The sequence below is a fragment of the Denticeps clupeoides genome, chromosome 1 (genome assembly GCF_900700375.1).
Source record: "Denticeps clupeoides chromosome 1, fDenClu1.1, whole genome shotgun sequence".
Lineage (NCBI taxonomy): Eukaryota > Metazoa > Chordata > Actinopteri > Clupeiformes > Denticipitidae > Denticeps > Denticeps clupeoides.
In genome coordinates, this window is record NC_041707.1 from 24,600,806 (window position 1) to 24,623,585 (window position 22,780).

Genomic DNA, 22,780 nt, shown 5'->3' on the forward strand with positions numbered 1-22,780 from the left:
GTGCAGTGGTGACCTGACCCTCTGGATTGCATATGTTCCAGGAAATCTGGGCAGTGTAAAGAGAGGTTCTGAGATTATAAAATAATACCAAAAATAATACACTGCAACAAAGTTGAACATATTTATACACCAGGTTATGTAACAAACAATATGCTGATCTTATGATGAACATGGATGCAGCACTCCACATCAGTGTCCAATGTCCTGGGATGGACCACGGCACCAGCAATTGTGATATAAAGTGGTTATGGATAGTGATTGAGTAAGTGAGTGATGTACATGTGCTATTGTGTTAACAGCAAAAATGTTCATTGTATGGGTGCAATTTCCTGGACATCCTCAGACAATTCTGATGTTGGTTTGCATGTAATTTTAGTCCTATTTAGATAAGTGAAGTTACAGTACAGGCAAGGGCACATATCAAAACTCACACATGTACTTGAGGCTGCTTACACATATCAACTGGCTGGATACACACCTCACTGAAAAAAGAAAACTGTTTAATGTTTTTTCTCTTTACAGTAGTTAAAAAAATATTAGTTTGCTCTTTTAAACTAAGCTGTCTAATTTATGTTTATGAGTAAATATATATTTTTATACTATAATGCTACTGAAAACAGGTTTATTCACATTATGGCAAAGCTAAAATATTAGGTGTGACAGATTATAGATTATATTTTTTTAAATTGAGCCACTGTTTTCTTTTTTTAGTGCTCTCATAACCCATTGCTTTTTGTTTAGTACACTTAACTGTTTTTTGCATACTTCCATTCTCATACAAACTACACCTCTCATTTTCTGACTGGGTTCATTTTTTGGTTGGCAGCATTCTGAAGTCTGATCAAGTAATGATTACTTTCCTGTGTGGGTATGTGATGACTGAAGGTGTACCTGTTGGACCCTGTCTGTCTAGAGTAGCGTGTCTGCACACATCTCACTCTCTGTGTAAAAAGCATGGAGTAGCTCAGACCTTCAGTCAAAAATGTTACTTCACCTTTTGCATTTGATGCGAGTTGTCAAATCACCTGAATGACTTGGACTGTGGAGCTGTAGGAGGAGTATCAGCTGTGAGGGAATCACTGACATGGGATGGAGGTGCGGATGTGTGGAAAGGTGTCTTCAGGGGGCTGCTGTAATACTGACAAGCCCTGTCAGAGCAACAGCACTTGGCTGTCCAACCGAACTGACAGACATATTCTTCACACTATAATATTAAACATTTTTGTTAGGTTGATGAGGAAAACTGTGTGTTACTGAGTGTGTACTTTTCTTAATGTAAAAGAGTTTTCTTAATGTAAAAAATAAATCCTGGCACATTTATAATCAATTACTAGCATCAATTACTAGTTATGTTGAATGATACTGGGGATACATCAGTGATGTAACCTGGGGTACTAGGCTGTCTTTAGAGCCTCAGACACCCTTACCTAGGCAACCCGACCGGGGTTGATCAGACCTAATCCTGTATTACAGCAGCATCTGTACACGAATCAGCCCTCTTTTTCCTTAGTGACTTTGTATCTTTTTCTGTGGCTTCAGTTGCGGATTGAATTGAAATATAACACAATACAATACAGGGCCTGGTTTAGGGTCATGATGAAAAGGGGATCATTTGATCAGCGATCATAATGTGACCACATACATGTCATTCTTTTTAATTATTTGCTATTCTAACATATTTGCTTTCAACAAGACTGCAGATATTTTGTGTATCTGTGGCTTCACTAGTGCTGCAGGTATGTACTAATACACAAACAATTCAACCAACTGTATGGTTCTGAGTATGTCAGCAAAGCCAGAAGGAAAGAACAAAGAACACTGGAGTTACATGAAATGTCATTTCTTTCCATGAAATAGATGCCAAATATCTTTCAAGCAGCATACCAACAGGCGCAGCACAGGGGCTGGGAGAGAGGTGAGCACTCAGTGCAGACAGACCTGCACTAGGTGGATCCTTTGGGATAACAGGCTGGTTAATGGAAATGTAATTACTTTTCCCTCATCTTTAGGAAGGGTGTTGCCCTATGTTTCCTTTACAGATGGTGTGATTCATTCTGTGTGTTTATGTATGATCAAGAATTGGGGGATGTGATGTCAGTGGTATAAACAGAGAGGGACATGTCCAGTAAATGCTAAAAACACACCAGCAAACACCATGGCAAATCAAAATATACCAGTAGCCTAACAAATGCGCAGTAATAACACCAAAACAGTAGCAGAACTGGGTTTGCATTCAACACAACACAGAAACACACAAGGCTGAGTGCTAAAGTGTTTTGGCTAATGCAGGATAGCAGGACGTCAAGCAGGACGTGGACCGCAGGTCGACTGACACTGACTCAGTTTTAATACTCTCACATGAGATGTGTGGGCCAAATGCTCAGCAGAGGCCCCTGTCCATTTCCCATGGCCGCTACCTGCCAGACAGGACCACACAGGAGCAGAGCTTCCACTCAGAGAAGTGAGGCCACAGCCCTGGGGTCACAACAGCCAGTGCTGTCACACAAGTCAGAGGCACTAAAAACGAGAAAGAGAACAAGAGCAACAAACCACTCCAAACAGAGAACCGCCTGACCTGTAATCCACAGATCTGGCTGGGAACGATCTGTGGTCGTGGTCATGAGACTCATGTACACACACATGCCTGCACACACACATATATACGATGCCATGCAGATATTCACAAGGAAAGCCACCCACAAGAGCAGGAACACATAGGCACATTGTAACATTGAATTACACAACTACAAGGTAAAACCAGACAGACACACACAGAGAGGAAGGCATAGGTTGTAAAAATCTTTGGTTTCACTTGTATACCTGCACTAGATATTATAGGTATTTGGAAGAATTTGTGGTATTTATTCTTCATTTGCTTTGCCTCATTTTAGTATTATTATGATTCATATCAAAACAAGTAATTGTGGTCACTAGTCTGCATTTAATCTAACTGAACATTCCAGAACATTCTGCTGAAAGTGAAAGTGATTAGTTGTTACATGTGACACACCACAGCACAGCACCCAGTGCACACAATAAATTGTCGTCTCTGCATTTAACCCATCACCCTAAATGAGCAGTGGTCAGAAATAAAAGGTGCCCAGAGAGTGGCAGTCCAGTGGCACCTCAGTGGCGACAACCTTCCAATTATGAGTCTGTTTCCTTACCCACTGTGCCACCGCTGGAACCATTAGAAAACACCTGTGTGCAGTTAAGCTTCATAACACCTCAGATGAAGCCCATCTTAAATCTACACCCAGAGAACCAGGAAAACTGAGCAGAACCCTAAGTTATGAGCAGAACCAGTAAGTTTCTACGTATATAATTGTACCACACCACTATAACATCCATCACAATAGAGCTACAACGAATGTAGGGACATTTGCCCAAAAAAACAAAACAAATGCCCATAATAGACTGAGAGCACTCTATACTCTCACATTGTGAACAAATATTAAACACAATATAGAAAATGCTTAAACAATAACAGCATGCCTAAAGTAATGTTCACTGCTCTGATAATGTTAATAATTTTAACTTTTCACCAATAGTATTCTGTACACTGGTGTGTAAAGCATGAGTGTGAAAAAAGTGTCTGCACAGGCATAGAGTTCAGTAGATTTGGCTAATTGTTGCTGCCTGCATGTTTACCTTGTGTTGTGTGAGTGGCATTTTGATGGCCCCCACAAAAAGAAATTGCTATTTACAAAAGATAAAGCTAAATGCAAACAGAGAGAGACTGTACATTACAATTATGACAGTGTAACACATTAATACAAATGTGTCTGTGTGTTTTGTAGGGTGCTTAACTAGTGTCCACAGAGAAGTCAAAGTGGAAGGACAGCCGCAGGAAGCATTGTTAGCTTTGTAAACATTTACTCAGTCAACTATGGCGACCCACCCACCTGATCTCTCCTCACAGGCTACCAGCCCTTCTGTACTCTGTCCGCTTCTTACACCATACTCTGCACCATCTCAGTTGACTGAGGTTTATTTGAGCGACAGGCCAAAGGCAAGTGTCATCAGTGTCGAACACCCCATCCTGGCACCACAATGTTGCTCTGAAACTCCAACTTCAGAAGACCACATACTCAACTACCCAGATGGAAAAGCATGATCAAGGCTTTGAAGATCTGTCCAAGACATTTCAATAAACATCCACTCACCAGCAACATTCACTTTTCCTTCTGGGTCAAGCAGAACAGACACCATATTAAGACAGTACAACATTTACATTTACAGCATTTATCAGATGCCCTTATCCAGAGCGACTTACAATCAGTAGTTACAGGGACATTCCCCCCCTGGAGACACTTAGGGTTAAGTGTCTTGCTCAGGGACACAATGGTAGTAAGTGGGATTCGAACCCAGGTCTTCTGGTTCATAGGCGAGTGTGTTAACCACTAGGCTACTACCACCCTCTACAAAATACATGGGATCTAATAAGTTGTCATGGATTGGTGCATGGCAGAGAAGAAAGGACACATTTGCATGACTTATAAAACAGGGAATTTACTGAACAACATAGGCACATAGATACTCATTCAGGACACAATAGATATGCAAGGATACATTTATAAAACACACAACAGGTGAACACAATCAGGCTATTAGGGAGACAGAGTCAGGACTGTGACACAAGTTCATTTCAGTCAAATCATCTTCCACCATGTTACAGGTTAAATTGCCTATCAGCAGATTTCAGATACCAGCTTCGCTTGCCACCGGTAGAAACAGCTCCAGCCCCAAATGCTGCAGAGTTCACCAGAAGGGGCAAAAGACTAACACACAAGATAGAGAGGGAAATGTGAATGGGAAATTCAACACCACAATGGCTCATTATAGTGTTCCTTTGCTCAACATTCCCTTGAACTTATATTTTGGAATTCAGCCTCACTATCATCTCTTCCAGCACTTGGACAAAATGTGCCTAGGAATGTTGAGGATCCATAAATCTTGGCCTTGACTAAAGGGCCAAATATAGTATTTTTTAGTGGCTGAGGTATCCAAAACTTTAAATTAGGGGTGGAGAACCTGATCCACGAAAGGCCATTCTTGGTGCAGGTATTTGAAACAATGTTTCAATTGGCCAACAATAGAGGCTCCTCCCATGGCTCTATACACCTTTATTATAAGCTCAAATGTAATCACAAAAACCTGCTTCCACTCCAGTCATCCATCTCTGCTCTAGTTCTGCAGGTTTAAGTAGGCCAAATTTAAAGGTCCCCTATTATGAAAAGTTAAATTTGTGAGGTTATTTAACATTAATAAGAGTTCCCCTAGCCTGTTTATGCTCATTCAGTGGTTAGAAATGGTGATATGTTTTAAGTGTGGGTTGCCGTTCAGAGAGTGAACGGCACTCTCTGGATCTGGAATGTAGTCATTAAGAAACCTTTCATTTCTCATGCTTTAACATTATCTTCACCAAAATGTCATGAATTCCAAATGTGTGAAGCATTGCAGTTGTATTTTTTTTTTCTGTCATGCAAGAATTTTTTTCAGTTTGCGGCAAACAGGACGTGTTGATGATGTCATTTCTGCACATGCCCGTGCACTTTTATAGGCCACTCTCCTCCTCGTTACAGTTTAAAGCTACGCACACCAAAACTGCGTGTCCTGGGGAAATCTCATTGTGTGACTAGCTAAAAGTGGTTGTAATTCTGCACCATGGCTGAATTTCGGAAAGAGACTTCAAATATAGTATTAGGGAACCCCTAAGACCTATATAAGGCAAACAAAAATTCATAATAGGGGACTTAAGGCCACCTTCATCAGGATCATCAACTACATTTCACCAAGGGCCACAGTTTTTCTCAGAAGATTTTTGGATTTTTTTCAAAAACAGGTACATTTTAAGAAAGACGTACTATATAGGAACTGGTGGATATAAATGGGACATTTTAGCATTTTAGATGCTGAAACAAATTTGTATTTGTTGTTGCATTTTTAACTACAAGTTCACCCTTGCCTGATGCCATATCCATTCCCACCCAGGCTGTCAATGTGATATCACACATATGACTTGTAAAATGTGCGTGGTGCTTCAAAAAAGCTGCTCTGTTGTACAGGGTGGGTGTGATTTTGAACGGCAAATAAAAGTGGAAAACCCTGTGAAAAGTAATATGCCCCCTGCAATAATAAATACTCTATTTGTCTCACTACTTGCCATGGAAGAACAGAGATTTATATTTGTTGTATATGTGGTCACAATCACCTGATTACACTGGCCAGGATTTGCTAATCAAATTGACATTTCATCAAAAAACAAAATAAATGTATTAACTTAAAACATATATATACATTGCACACAATTGGCGTAAATTCGCTGACTGATCACTTACTGCGCAAGCTGATAGAAGTTAATTTCCAGCTCTACCCTGCGTCCCCAGACCCAACAGACTGAAGTGAAACCAAGAAGCCGGTCTCAGTTTAGTGAATAAGAATTATTATGATTATTAGGGCTGCACGATTTGGGGAAAAAGACATATTGCGATTATTGAGATCAATATTGCAATATGCGATTGCGATATGATAAAGGACACTTGCTTGTATATCAATGAAAAGTCACATACTAATAGTGAAATGTTTAATTTCAAAGTGAAACATACAAACTACTTATAACAACCTGAAATGCCCAGTGCTTTCAAAATACAATATTCTACAAAATTAAATAAATCACAAAAAATTCTTCACATTACTTTCGAATGACAAACCATGGTAAGGCTAAACAACTGTTTTGATTATATTTGACCATTATAAAATCCTGTATTATTGTTCTTACGTTTAACCAAAACGTTGTTTGGAGGCTGTTTTGAACATAGCTTTGCTAGCTTAGCTAAGGTTAAGATTTGTAAACTGAGGTGAAACCTTCTTTAGGAAACCTTCAAAGTTTGAGAAAAGTTAACTAAACAGCTAAGAACAGTCTAAATAGTTAATGCCTACGTTTAGCCAAAACGTTGTTTGGAGGCTGACTTGAACACATAGCTTCGCTAGCTTAGCCTAGCTTAGCTAAGGTCAAGACTTATAAATAAAAACGGGATTTTATAATGGCAAAATATATTCAAAACAATTGTCCAGCCTTACCTATGAAATGTAATCCCCCGGGATCTGGTTTGGAGCGTACAGCGTTTCTACAGCCCCAAGCAGCTCAAGAGTGATGCATTTTTATGCACTTCTCTCCATAGACATGTATATGCTTCACGCCACAGCAGAGCCTATCACAATATGGCGGCGACGTTGACGTACGATGTTGACGTACGATGCAGCGTCATGCGGCGTCTAACCATATGTCTCCGAATTGAAAGTCATGTGACCAAACACGTCACATCCGCCTGAAGTGAAACTTCAGTCAGCTCGCAAACTTTGAGAGAATGAGAGAATGGATCGGATATGTCGCCGATCCAATCCATGTACTAATCATTTAAATCGCAGCTTTTTGCGTTCATGTAATCGCACAGACTGACATCGCGATTACGATTGCGATTAGATTAATCGTGCAGCACTAATGATTATGATACTATATTGTCGCTTCAGTCCATGTACTCATAATATAAAACGCATTATTTTGAATTCATTTAATTGCAAGATCTGACAGCGCTGCACTTGTAAACCCGCCATTCAGATCTCATACACAAAAATACAAACCGCATATTAGAAACTTGCCAAATTATGTAGAGGGTCTGCAGTATTTTTCAGACCTTTAACTCTGGATTTAAGGATTACTATACATTTTTAATTATATTTTAGGCCTTTGTTTTCAAGACTTTTTAAGGATCCGTAGAAACCCTGTCTATACATTTAATTAAAGAATTGTTCAAATATTTAAAGGTTAAAAAAATATTTCAGTGACGTATCTAGTGATAGAATGAGCTCTGACCACTGCTGAAAGATGAATATCCTGCTAGTAACATTACAATAAAGTTACAGCTGATCACAGGATGTCCAGGGTGGAATAGGACAGAGGTGACACTCTGAACTCCTCCTTCAACTCCTCAGCTGCCTGTGAACTCTGACAAGTCCCCAAAATGGACCTCATGTACAATCACAGCCATAATAAACCACTAATGGTTTATAAACGACAGATACAAGCTCCTCTTTCTAGCTCTCTTTTTCAGGCACTCCTCTTCTTCCCAGATGTGAACAGTGATGAGGTCGAGCGCTCCAACTAAAAACACTCAGTCTTTTTAACGCACTCCAAATGCTGGCTCCACAGTCTGGCACTTCATTCTGACGATTTTTGATGAAACCGCTCAAAATAATATTAAGCTTTCCATCCCACACTTGTACACAGAGCGGCAAATAAAAGCTCTAATTGGGGCTTGCAAAGCCCTCAAATCAAGCAGGACTGGAGCCTCAGAGCACTGAGGAATGCTGCAGGCTACTGCTCGCATTCGCCGCACAACTCATTAAGCTTCTGACTTCACAGACAGCGGTTCTTCAGCAAAAACTGCACTGTTCAGGAGGAGGAGCTGTCATGTGACTTGTGGAATAAGCCCCATGAGAACTTATTTTGAGAAGGTGGGCAAGGCTGAAGGACAATTACAACTTATTGTCCTAATGAAGCACAGCAGACAGGTCGACTAGCACATGCTTTTGTTTTAAAAGTCATACATCTTCTGCTTCCTCCCAGTAAAGCTGAAGGCAACCAGATTCGCACACCATGGCTGAGCTGGCACAAAAGTTTTTTATCCTAATAAAAAGACTCACACGAGCAGAACAAATGTTTGAGAAAAGCAACAGGATGCACAGGTTTATGACTTTGCCAAACCAGACCTGGTAAAGTCAAACCTGAAATTTGATTGTGAGACTATTTCTATTTCACAAAGGTAATGGTTCAGTCCTGCAGCTCACAGGTGACAAAAGTGTAGTCAACAAACCCCATGGCAGAGTAGGAAAAAAACTACATTAACATGCACGCTTCCCCACCAGCAACCTAAATGTGCCAATTATGTGTAGACTAACAATGTAATAAAGTGGCATAAAAAATGCTATTTAAAATGTTTCAACTGATACCATAATCCAACTGTGCCTCGTCTACTCTACTTTTATTTTCTGGTCAACCTGGAGATGGAGATGCAGGCAGGGAGAAAGAAGGATTGACCGATAGATAGAAAGGTTAACTTAAGGGACGCCTCTCTCTGAGTGACAAATGACATTGTATGTGTTCCTGCAAGAAGTTCATGGAATCAAAGTCTTTGAGCAAACACACTCACACACACAAAACACCCCCAAAATCTATGAACATATACATCCCCCCGACTGAATTAATTTTCACTCCAGTAATTGTGTGGACAGAGGACTTGAAAAGAAAATGTGAAAAGGAGTTGAGCAGCACACAGTGACTAATGTCCCTGACCCGGGAGGGGACGTTTTTGATGAAGTGGGTTGGTGAGCTGGTGAACTTGCTTTGTGTGTGTGTGAGTGAGTGAGTGAGTGGGTGGGTGAAAAAACTGAGTGATCCCAAGCGAGGAGTGTGGACGTAATATTTATGTAGCTATGATTGAGTGTCTGTGTGAACAGCAAATGTAAGTTCAGAAGTGTGGGGGAGAACAACACACACATACATAACTAGTCAGTTTGCGGTGTGTGTGTGTTACTGGTGCTTCACTGGAAGAGCCTGCCTTTAAAACCTCTAGTCTCCTAAGTCTCCCATTTTACCCAACCAATGGTCGGAGTTGGCAAATAGTCTCTAAAAATACCAATTTGCCAACAAACACCTGAAATAGCAAAATTAAAATGAATCCAGAGAATACGTATTTCTGTTATGTATTGATGAATTCGCATCCTTCAGCATCCTGTCGGTAATCTCTACAGAGGGGGAGGGGGCATGCCAGACAACTGAATTAGGACCAGCTCGTGCCCGGTGTCATTCTGCAGCTCAAAACAGCAGAGGTGCGCTGGCTGTTGCTAGGTGCCAACACTTGCTCCTTCTGAAACGGACAGGTTCTTGGACAGGTCAGCAGGTCAGGCTGCAGCGCTGGTGCCCGGTGGTGTTGTCCAGCGTCTGGGCGCGTGTATCGTCTTTAATGATGCCAGAGAGGGAATGCTTAACTTGCTGACACACCGCCACACGAGCACGGATTTACAACTTCATCCGAAGCCTGCGCGTTGCGAAGTTCACACACGAACCTTAATCACGCCAAACTGTTCATCATTCAGACTAACAGCATGATGTGTTTTAAGCACACGTGTAGCAATTTATCGTATTAACCACACGCACACACACACATACACACGCAGCACTGTGCTGTGACCCAGTCTTTGGATCTGACACCCACACCGAAGCTGTCGCCGGCCTCTCCGGCGCTCCATGCCTGCCGGCCCCCCTCTGAGTTCACACACCACAGACCACAGCATGGGAAACACATCTGCTGAGCTACGAGCACACACACACACACACACACACACACTTATCCCTGCTGCACGTGTACAGTTAAAACGACCTGTTGTTCGAGAGCCAACCATTCATACCAGGCAAATGGCTGAACCGCACACACGCAGGAAGGGCAGAATTCGTTTAAACCGGTCCTGTTACGGAACTGTAATGGTGACGGGCGCAGGTGCGCGTCCCGCGCCAAAAGCGGCGATAATTCCTCCTACCTGCAGCAGCATGAGGGCCCAAAGGCAGACGAGCCCCGTGGGTGCGCGCATGTTGCTCGTCCCTGTCCAGGGTGCCAGTCTGGCGCGGCAGTGGGTGCGAGGGAGGCGAGAGGCGGCGGGATCCTGTCAGCTCTGCGCGGTGAACAGCAGAAAGCGTCTGGTGACGGCGCGCATGTTTGTTCCGGGGGGGCAGAGCGCGTCCTTGCTAAATTTACGTTTGCATGCCGGCCGCGCGTCAGTGACTGGGGTCTCTCCTACTTTCCTCTCTTAAAGTCGCAGCATCGCCCCCCGCCTTCCCGGCGAAACTTGCGCGTACTGCACGTGCAGAACCGTAAATGTGAAGAAGAAGAAGAAGAAGAAGAAAGAAAAACGCACAGATCGGCTCGTCCAATCAGCACGCGCCGAACGCGATTTCGGACCCGCGTATGTCTTCTGTGGGAGAGATAATGAGGGTGATTAGTTGGCTCCCGACATCTCAAGGCTGCTTGCGAGGAGGGAGGTTTCCTCTTTTCCTCCCTTCTGTCACGGCAGTGACGAGACAGACTGGTACCTGCGCATCAACCTCTGCTGCTGCTCTCAGGCTTCTCGTGTAAGATCTTGCTTCACAGTTCGTTTGAAAGTGACTTGCTGGCTCGTTAGTGAACCACGGTCATGGAAATCACGTCATTTATCTCGAAATGAGGATTCAGCAATTATTTTTCTCTCTCTCAATTTCGCCTTTTCTCGAGGGAACGTCCGATTATCCTGAACTGCGACCTAGAAACATGGCGCATGTTTCAACTGACCCTCAATATACACGTTCAGATTAGTGAACATAACAGTTTAATCTTTTGCTCATGCTTATTTAAAATATTTATATGTTGTAATCCTCATTGTATGCTTCATTTATGATAATTACATCCCAATTACGATGTATGACCTAATGAAAAGCATTCAAAGTTAGCATAATTCTTAAAAAATATATATATATTATTAAAGGACATTCAAGGTTGCCAGGTTTCTGCTGATTTTAGACTTTTTGAGGGCTTGATGACCTGCACCTATAAAGAAACATATCTGTAACATATAGCATATGTCACCTGGTGACATGACTGTGCTGTAACTGAATTGAACCGGCACTCTGCAGCTCCACCTTAACAAGACAATTTGATAAATGGAGCCTTTGAGGCCAAAATGTTTCTGAAAAAGTGGTGCGGTACAAGAGCACCATGTGCACCGTGTGCTGTGCTGCTGTGTATCACAAGTGACAATCAATTCACTTCACTTTTTTTTAAAAGCCCTGTAATAAGTATGCCGGGCTGTAATATCATCCATCCGGGTGCAGCTCCGCACTCAGAGAGGTGCACAATAGTGCAGGTATGCCTGGTATGAGCTACCTGAATTGGCGCCTGACACGCAGGCTTGAATTCAGCTTAATCTCTATTAACACGCCAAACAGAGGAATGTAAACGCATTTACCCTCCCATCCATCTCTCTGCCTGTTTTTTTTCACCTTAAACATGATTGTCATACCTGCACACCGCCCCCATCTGTTAAAGAATGTGGAGCCCCACTTTGAGCCTTACCTTCTGCGTCCACGAAGAAAGACTGCAGCAGAGTTTACTTGGCGTGCAGAAACAGCACAGTGATGCTTAGCATTCATGAGGACTGATGGTGCATAGCCCTGGTCAGCCCATTACTAACGGGCTCTGTCACTTCTGGAGAAAGCTTATGAAAGGGGTGAATGTGCATATAGAGGAGTTTTTCCTTATGTTGATTTCTGCTGATGCACACCAGCATCGTGCATTCGCACGTGAAGGAATCTGTCGTTTTGTTCTAATGCACGTGTTGTCATGCTCGGAGCCATTTGGAGCCGTTTGTGTGCCGGCATGCAATGAAAACAGGCCGACACGTTACAGCGTATAAATCAGCCCCCCACCGCCACCACCACCACTTCTCTGCTGCTCTCTGCCTGGAGTTGACACCAAAGCATTTGCTTTGAGTGAAATTAGATGGCAGGGCCGTGGAGTGCTGCCAAATGCTGTGTGCAACATGCCCCTCGAAAAAGGCTGTTGGGAAACAGCCCCGTTTAACGAGCATGCTGTGAGAAGAACAAGACATTTCTGCCGAGGTGATGCAATGAAGCGCCTGCCCAGCTGCCACGGGACAGTTAATGGGGAGAAAAGCAGTCCTTTTTTTTCGAGGAACGAGTGCCAAAAGGGCGCAAGTTCACAAGCCAGAGGAAACCGGGGTCACTGTGAGAGGGGAAGTTCTCCAGGAGAATGCAGGGTGTGTAGTGCTTCAGAGAACAGCTGGCCCCCATGCAGAGAGGTTTATTTTCTAAAGAGAAGGTCCGATTGTACCCTGCCCAGCCTCAGTGAAGATGTTTATATGTTGTTATGGCCACGTAAAGCAGAAACACGCACCTCACAAGAGACCCCACACACACTGGAGTAACCACACAACATCAAACTCACTAAAATCTACAGACACGTCAGAAACCTCATAACACAAATAAACACATCAGCAGACACCCACAATCCTTCAGTGGCATGTCGGATTTAGACGTTCCCGCTACAAGAAAGATGATTTATGGCGTCCTAGGTGGCTTCTCTCATTTGCTTCAGTTGCACATTACCCTCCAGAGAATGTGTCACTCTGTAGGGGTGGGAATTTAAGAAGGAGGGGGCAATCATAGACTCTACAGGACAGCAGACCCTAAAATCCAAACCCTTCCTCACCCCTTGGCTGCATGGCCTTGGTGTTCCCGGAATGTGAGGCCTGTGGTGGGACGGTAACCTGTCTGTCTGTCAACACAGATCCATTTCAGTGTCCTGACGCATTCCACACCCAAACCAGGGACGCAGCCGTCTGGACTGCAGGTTTAGGGCTCCCTGCCATGGCTCAACCTGACCCCATGGCTTTAACTTCCTCCGCCCCTTCTGGATATCACCAGAAGGCCTAGCTGGCCCCTGTCCCAGCACAGACCCTGGAGGTCAGCTGGGTTCAAGCCTGGTAGAAATGCTATGGAAGAAATAAGATGAAAGCTCAGACAAAGCTGGCTTTTCTCCACCTCTCACAGATGGTCCAAGGACGCTGCATTTCATGGAGCCACTGGTGTCAGAGGCCAGCGTTGTCTTGACCCCGAGAGTTAAAGAGTATAGCATGGGGTGGTGTTGAAGGGGGCACTCTTTACAAATTTAATCATCTGCTGCTCTGCAGTCTGTGCACAACTTCTTGCTGTTTATTTTCTTCAGAACATTCTCCAATCACTTTGTGACCAAAGAGTACCACCAACAGGTAGCAGGAAAATGGATCAGATTTGAGTCCAGTTAAAGGTGCACTAGGTAACATCTAGTGGCGAGGTTGTCAACTGATCCAACGAATACCACTTCCTTTCCAAGTTGACATTACAGCCAATAGAATCCGTTAGATGCCAGGAAATTCACCATGAATAAAACAAATCAATAAATATTGATTTAATAAATCTATTTATCTATTGATTTAATAAATCTATTTATTCTTCACGGTCAAATTGTCGTTCTGGAGCCGTGTGGACTGTCTTTAGAGCAGGACTGAAACAGTCATTTACTACTTAACACAGGTGATGCTGCTATGCCTTTAGGGTGAAGGACATGATGGACAATGGATTGTTGCAATCCTTTCATTGTACCACTGAAATTTCAGCTTGATTCCAAGCACATTGCCCACTCTCTTTTTTTACCTCTGCCTCCCCAGCACATCTCAGTATAGAAGAGAGTGCTGGAAACCATGTGCAGCCCACGGACAGTTTCTTGCAGATGTTGAAAGACCCCAGCCTCTTTGTGAAATAGAACTAGATCTCTTCCTTCCTGTATAGTGCCTGTGTCTGTATTTGTCATCCAGCTGCTGATAACTGTAGGTCCTGACCACCTCCACGCTGACCCCCTCATTGGAGACTTGGGGCCTGGACCCCCAGGAAGTCTCCTTCGTCTTGGACGTGTTCAGCTGTAGCTGGGTCTTTGGGATGTTTGCCTTGTAAGTATGTTGTATCAGAGGTTTTATAATGTTGGGTGACTGACTTCAAATGCTACAGGTTAGCGATCCTTGCAATTCAGACTCAAATGCCCAGTACATAAGCAGCCGAAGCAAATCTCTTTCTCCTTTAGAAGGTTCAGCTTTTCTTTGTGCTTCTTCTTTTGTAGTTGACCACAGTCCTCCAATGTGGGACTTCCTGCACAGCAAACGCATAAACCAGAAATGGACAGCTTTCTATGACCATGCCTTGTGGATTTAATAGCGTCCACAGATGAAATAATAGTGGCAAAGCTGTTTCATTTAATTCTGTTTTTTGGATTGCTCTTCAGAACCTCTGGGCCAGCTTTTCCACCTGGTACTTAATGAATGTCTCCAAAAACAGAATGCAATATTTGATGTGACTGCTGTCATGTTTATTGGTAAATCAAGCCTTTTCATATATTGCAAATCCTCCATTGCATTGCAACATCCATATAGAGAGTAGGCTTAAGGTTCTCTTCCAACAACCTTCTTGCTTCAGCATATCCCTGGTCCGAGTTCATGTGCTGGCAATTGCACACCAGCTCCCTTGGCAGCCCTCATGTGAATTGCAATAACCTCTTCATCTCTACTTCTTGCTCAAATGCCTTAATGAAAGACCTGAACTGAAGAGGATTTCCATCAATAACCAGAATGTCTCTTGCAGGTAAGGATGATGATGGGTGTTGCTGTTGAACAAGAGTTATTTAATTTTGTGTTTGTAATATTGAAGTGAAGTGAAGTTGAGCTTTATTATCATTTCAGCTGTATACATTTTAGACAGTACATAGTGAAACAAAATAACGTATTGTGTAAAGATTTCAAGGTTGTGTCTCTGTAATTGACTGTGCATTGAGCGCAAAGGGATCCAAGGGCTGTGACTGACCATCCACCTGTACTGTAGATCTATGTGGCAGCTCTTCCTTATTTGTGCCTGATGGTACTCTGGAAAGGCTTTTGGAGTCCGAAGCTTGAAGAACTGCTGTTTTTCCAGTGGACACAGCATGCATTGCCTCCAGTTGAAGCTGTTTCTCTTTAGTTGTTGCTCCTGTTCCTCCAGACTGTGCTGCAACATGAGCAATGAGCGCATTCTGCTTCCGCTGTGATCCTTGCAGAAGATGTACTGCTAAATTCTTTCTGCTTGAGTGTTTACTGATGATATTAGAAATACTGTCCTCAGGCCTAACAATTATCAACAGCATGAAAATCACATGAAGAAACCCATTTTTTCATCTCAAACATTAATTCATCATTAAAGATAATTTTTGCCTAAAACCAAGTGTCCTCTTTTGTCTTTTGTCTTTTTTTACGTTTATTTTCCAATCAAAACTGTCAAAGCCCACTGTCCTCGTACCTCGGCTACCAATGTGTTTGGGATTACACCTCTTATGTGTGAATAGTCACTTAATGGCCATTCATAAAGTCATAGCATTGCACATTACTTAAACCACTGTGGATGCCATCAGCTGATGTGAATGAGTTGTCTCTGTCCGCTTGCCAACAGTGGCTCCTGGTGTCCCATTTTGGAGGACGGCTTGGTTAACTGGTGAACCATGCTGAACACTGAAGCTTTCCAGATGCTGTTCCGGTCTTTCTGAGTCCTCTTGCGGAACACTCAGCTGATTCCTCTGGTGTAGACCGTCGGCATGTTTTGACTTAACAAGATTAATTTTTGACTTAAATATTGCATCTAAGCTGCTACTTAATGCTCCTGAGTGGCTGCTAGACGTTGTAGGTGCATGATGACACACTATGCTTTAATAACACTGTCCAGGCTTTGATCTTCTTTGGATACATTTACTTACTGTGCACAAAGTGCCCAGTCTTTGACGTGATTTATACTAATACAACAGCCCATAAACCTAAACCTACAAATGGTGAGTAGTGGCAGAAGAGTGAGATCAACAGCTGGAGTGATGAGAATCACACTCCAAAAACAGTAAACCTGGTCTGTCTAATACCTGCCACCTGTCTGATATTTCCCATAGACCTTACTGCCACATAGTGGACCCCCAGTGAATACCACAATTAACCCTACAATGGCTCTTACGCAGAATCAGAATGTCTTTATTGTCATTGTGACAAGTACAACAAAATTAGCCGGAGAGGTATCTTAAATACTGTGCATAAAAAGAAAGTAAGATAGGATAAAGCTAACTTAAAATGAAGACAACTTGCATATATACTAATATAATAGAAAATATTATTTAAAATTAAAGGGTGGGGTAGAAACCTTATTGCACATAAAGTCCTTATTGCACATGAAAAATAAATAGAATTGGATGTGTAAAAATAGATAAAATTTCATTAAGTGCCCTGATGGCAACAGGGTAGAAGCTGTTTAGTCAGTTTGACCTGTTTTTAACGCTCCTGTATCGCTTGCCTGATGGCAGCAGGTCATGATCGGGATGTCAGGAGTGCTCTCTAGAGGCAGCAAGAGCTGTGCAGTTTGTCCAGACGGGGTAAAGAACAGCCAATGATTTCCTAGGCAGTCTGCTGCAGTGATTTCCTCTGCACTGTAGTGCAGCTAGAAAACCACGCACAGAAGCAGTAACACAGGATGCTCTCAGTACATCGATAGACTTTGTAAGTCGTTCTGGATAAGGGCGTCTGACAAATGACTTAAATGTAAATGATAAAAGGACCCCAGCAGTTTTTGTGAGATTTTGAGAGGAAATAAAGTCTCTGCTGAACCTTCTTCTCCAGCTCTGTTCACACCCCAGGACAGTGATGTCCTCCGTGATGTGAATGCCCATGCCCAGGAAGTGGAAGTCCAACACCCTCTGCACACAGTCCCCACTGATTTAAAGTGGTTTGATGTCAATTTTCCAATTTTCACAACAATCTCCTTGGTCTTTGCTGTATCATTGTCTGTGCACCACGCTGTCAGCTGCTCCACCTTGTGCCTGTGTTCAGATTCATCTCCTTCAGAAATGAGCCCCACCACAGTGGTGTCATCTGCAAATTTGAGGTTGATGTGAGCTGCTGCTGCTGCATTTGGAATAGCTGATGTGCCTTACTCCCTGCTAAACCTGCCTGCTGCTGTTACCTGCTGGTCCAGGTTCTTCTCAGTCGTCCTACTGTAGTCCCTCTTGGCCATCTTGATGCCTCTTTTCAGGTTTCGTGCCATATTATACATGACCTTATCGCCAGGCCTGTGCAACCTGAGGGCTGTGTTTCTCTCCTCTAGCGGCAGCTGGACCTCCCTTGTCATCCAAGATTTCTGGTTATGGTAGACCCATAGCGCAGTACACTGTTGCTGTGGAGTTCTAGGTCAAATATTTCCCAATTGGTACAGTCAAAGCAGTCCTGCAGCTGCAGAAAGGCATCCTCAGGCCAAGTTGTTATGGTTCGTGTGATAGATCAGATTTGCGGAGGGGGGTGTATGCAGTGTAGTTTTGAGTTTAAGAGCAATAAGCATATATTGAAATGTTAAGAAAATAATGTTTTTGTCATTCTTATATCTAAATTAGAGTGTAAAAATAGCTATATTAGTCAATTACTGTTGAAAATATTGAGAATTGAATCAAACCGATTACAAATAATCGGCAGAGTAATAGTTTAAAAAAGAATCGTTTGGGACAGCCCTGTTTTATACCCCTCTACGGTGTGTATATATAACTGGCAAAAACAATGAAGTTTTACAGTGCTCTATGCACATGTTTCAAAATCACACATCAGCGATATAGCAGTAGAAAGGAAATCTGATCACAACCGTCTCGATAGATCTACATCAAAACCAAGCAGTTGGTTTTTGGGTTATCACGGTTAATCTTTGTAATGCACCTGCCATCTTTCAGCAGTTTGTCAATGATGTCCTGCATGACATGCTGCGAAAATGGGGGGATGCCTATCTGGACGATATTCTCATTTACTCACCATCCCTCGAGACCCAGCACGTCAGAGCAGTGCTCAAGTGTCTGCTCGCCCACCGACTGTAGTGAAAATTGGAGAAGTGCACCTTCAACCTGTGCACTTCATGGGCTTCAACATCTCGTCCCAGGGTGTGGGAATTGAGCCCAAAAAGCTGGAAGCAGTGGCATTGTGGCCCCTACCCGCCTTGGCCCTAATGTTCCTTGGGTTTGCAAATCATTGCTTTATCCGTGGCTACAGTACAGTTGCAGCTCCCATCACTGCTATCACCAAGCCATCCACTCATTCAATCCACCAGAGGTGTCACCAAACCAGAGGTGCCTTTCATGTTAATTAGTTTCTTATTTTTCATGTAGTTTAACAGCAAAACAACCAGGTGTTAATTTAACTCTCAATCCAGTTTAATTTTAACTGACACTAATTGGTTTTTATCCTTAGGACCTAAACTGATAACACTAATTGCCTGTCTGTCAGCTTTGCACTACATGATTTTGTTCCCATGCATTCTGGTGAATCCTTTGGGGCAGTGGGGTCAGCTGTCTCATTTTTGGTTCTTTGAATGAAACCAGTAGTTGGCATCACTAAGGGTTTAGCACAACCCATTTTAGTGTCAGAACATATTTCACATAGTGAATTCTTTTGGCTTTTTTTTATACAATCCCTTTGGATTTTTGTGAAGGCTAAAACACATACTCTACAGGCCAATGGTTAAGAACCTGCCAGAATTTTTCAATCAAGGGGTGATTTTTCCCCAAATGGAGGTTCTCAGACACCAATTACTCAGTTTTGCAGATTTTGCATCTCATCCAACTAGAGTGCTGTGAGCTTCTTTGTTCAGCCTTTGATTTTGTAAAGCCCCACTTGTTTCCTCAGTCCTGCATCTCAGTGGTTCCTCCTCAGTCTCGTGTTAATCAGCAGTGGCCAGTGGGGTCACTGAGAGCCAGAAGCAACGGCAGAGGAAAAATCTTGGAGAAGAAGCAGAAAGTGAGGGCTTGCTTCCCACATTGGTTTTGGCAACACAACCATCCCCAGACTCTGGCTAACACATCCAAAATAAAGAGATTGTCTGTCTAGGTGCCCAAATAGTTTTCTACTACTCACATTCTTACACATACAGACACAGACTTGCAGACACATGCATACACAGACAAGCTATTTGCCCTAATTCCTTCATTACAGTCTTTCTGTAAACAGCTGCCTCTGCCCTTCATACTTTGGTCACTTGGAGTTGGATTCTCAATTATGTCGTAATTGCAGAGACTATTTCCCTGTCAGCAACAAGGCCTGAAAATAAAGCTGCAAATACTTCACTCTCTGCCAGCACAAACAGTGACTCTGATAATTCTGGTATGGCCTTGTTGCCCTTGGTGTGGTTGTGGTGGGTTGATGGTCTAGTGGGTTTTGCCCGTTATGGAAGCTTGAGAAAATCCAAGGGGCTGCAGCTGACCACATGTGACAGACACCTTCACTACCATTGAAATAGCAACGTTGGATTTATCTGTCCAAATGACGAGAGGTACCATGAACATTATTCTGTACAGTGTTGAGGAGGGGTGTAGACAAACGTTTGATTTTCTGAGCAAGTGCCACTTTGAACAGAACCAGACACTGCTGTTCACTACACTCTCACCACTGCAGGAGGTTGGCAGCAACAACCACATTGTAGCAATTGGCTGGACTTTCAGTGTCTATCGGACAAAACCATCATGGCTGTAATAGTATACAGTTGCTAGATAATGTTCATGTTTGATTATTGGCCTGGTAACTGCAGACAAGCTGAATCTGCTCTTCTGTTGACCGTCCAAGTCAGTATTAAAGGCTTATTCACAACAGTTGTGTAGAGAACTGGGGCTGGCCTCACATGCTTTCTCCTGCATAGTTACTGATGTCCAACAGGGAAGTATGTGTTTGTCAAAGTCAAATTTAGAAGGATGTTAAAATGTCAAATCCCACTTGTTCCTTTTGATCTATTAGAATTTTATACGACTATTTCATAATAAAATTTAAAATGTAGCAACAATTAAGCAATTTATGTGTAAGCACATTCCTTAAGAACTATTGCAGTACAACAAGCCCTCAGTGACTTAGAATATAACCCCTTAGAATATAACTATTAAACATTAATTATGTATTTTAAAAAGTAAAAGCCTAAAAATAAATGATAAAGGCTCAGCATACCCAGTTTCCACATGTGAAATTAAACCTGTACAACAAGAGCACCAAAGTCTTTGATGGTTGAGAACCCAGTGGTCACTATAATCTTAGTCCAAAAAGAGTTGAAAGCTTTTGTGGAAGTCTTTATCTTAGTGTAAATGATGGGACTTTTCAATGTTTTCTCAAGTTGCGTTCCTTCCTTCCATACTAATTGTTCACAGGCTGATGCTTGGACACATTCTTGGATGCCAGTCTCAAGCTGAGAACAGACAACTCTGAAGTTCAACAATGGTACAGATTGTGCAGTCTCTTAAAAAATATGAATATATCCTGGTAAGATCTGCAAAAGGATTAAAGCAATGCTCATAGCATACTCTCTTTGACCATGAGCTCCACAACAGGACATATTTCATGAGGATAATCTTCACTGGAATCATAGGCACTCAGAAACACAACTTCTTGCCAGCACTTCAAAGCAAGATGTTTCTTCCATCCTCAAGATGTGTAATAAATGTTTCCTAATCTACAAAGCTATTAACTTAATATGTTCACATCAAGTAAACAGATTGCTTGAAAAATAAATGTAGATATTTTGGAAGTATTTTGCATATTCAGATGAACATAATTGCTCAGGAGAGAGGTAGAACAGGACAGTTCTAAAACTAATTGGAACTTAGAGGATCAGTCAAAGAAAGTCAGTTTCATGAATGTAATACACGTTTGTCTGGCTATGATAAGACTTTTTAAGAGACTTTACAAGTCATTGCTCTTTACCAAAAAACAAATTGGTGACCTTTTGCAATCAATTTTTAAACATTTCTTTTTAATGATGATGCTGCAAGTACCATCGAAAATATAGGAAAATCTGTAATTTAGTGCAAGGGCACAAGCTAGTGGAGTCATACTGTAATTACATAATAGGACAGTCTCTATTCCCTTAAAGTACTGTACACCATATCAAAGATATATAATGGATTGTAATGCATTACAGCAAAAACCTAAGAAACTTTAGAAATATTCAGCAGAACATCACTTTAATTGGATGATTATACCAAGTAAGGGCTAAATTACACTGGTTTAAATTCAGTGTATGTGATTTGAACTGCAGTAAGATGACATGATATGGTTGAACTGATACCTGTACATTAATGACACAATTGTAATGAAACGCGTGACTTAGGAATTGGTGTAATTAACCACTAGGGCGCGCCCTTTACACATAAATATTTATTGCGTAAAGCATCTGTTTGTAAAGTATATGATACTTATAAATGACAACGTAATGCCTAATTTTGCACACATTTTGTTTTTCTTGCGCTTAACTATGAGACAGAAAACGTAAATCATAAAAACATTATTATCTATTTAAGGCAATAAATTAAAAGGGCATTTATGTAAGAAAATTAATGACTTTCCATTCCTAAACCTATGCTTCGCATTCAATGAGGATGATCTGCAACTGAATGACTGTAACAGTGGTGGTGAACTCTAGGTAAAATTAGTAAATCCAGGCTCCTAGAAGTGCATTTAGAAGTAGAAACTGTAGAAGCAGTGCATTGTTAAATAGAGGTATTGATTAAATACCACATCAAATCCACATTAAACAGAGGAGAGAATAGAGTCCAAGGTATGTAGAAGAGGCTGGACTGTTTTAAAACAGGGATACATGGAAATAAGAATTAATTTTGAAGAAAGTGTAGAGCCAGAGTTTGTCGAAGCCCATTTTCCCACCACTAATATTGCAGTCTGCCTGCACTGGGTCAGTCCTGAGAGACGGTGTTCAACTTTATCCAACAGAAATTAAATATTTTCTCAACACCACAGAACAACCAGACCAGCGTCCTATGATCACTGAACCGTGTGTCCCACACTTTCATGCACTGTGTTTGGATGGCAAAGTAGGGTGCAGGGTTTTGGCTGCTCTGTTTCATCAGTGTAATACATGTCCCAGACTGGTTAAAACACATACACACACAAATACACAATCACTCATCTCCACAGGCACAAGTAGAGACTGGGCTGGATTGTAGACCCTCCAGCTCCACATGGTGTACAGTATGTAGCCCTGGGGTGTTCTGGTCAGTGTGTCTTTAGTTCTCAGCAAGGAATAGTGGCTATAAAATAACACACCTCCAACTGG

At 42.2% G+C, this 22,780-nt stretch overlaps 1 protein-coding gene across 8 annotated transcripts in view; it reads right to left on the bottom strand.

Annotated features, from left to right (window-relative positions):
• The window catches only part of LOC114791890 (ADAMTS-like protein 1), a 90,258-nt gene extending 79,231 nt beyond the window's left edge, over window positions 1–11,027 (bottom strand). For all 8 annotated transcript variants that reach the window (XR_003750062.1, XR_003750066.1, XR_003750067.1 and 5 more), the window contains exon 1: window positions 10,600–11,027. Coding sequence is in view for 5 of the 8 variants with exons in the window: in XM_028982432.1 (XP_028838265.1) it covers window positions 10,600–10,650 (51 nt within the window). In the remaining 3 variants the exon portion in view is untranslated. The remainder of the gene's footprint in view (window positions 1–10,599) is intronic.
• Between the last annotated feature and the right edge of the window lie 11,753 nt (window positions 11,028–22,780).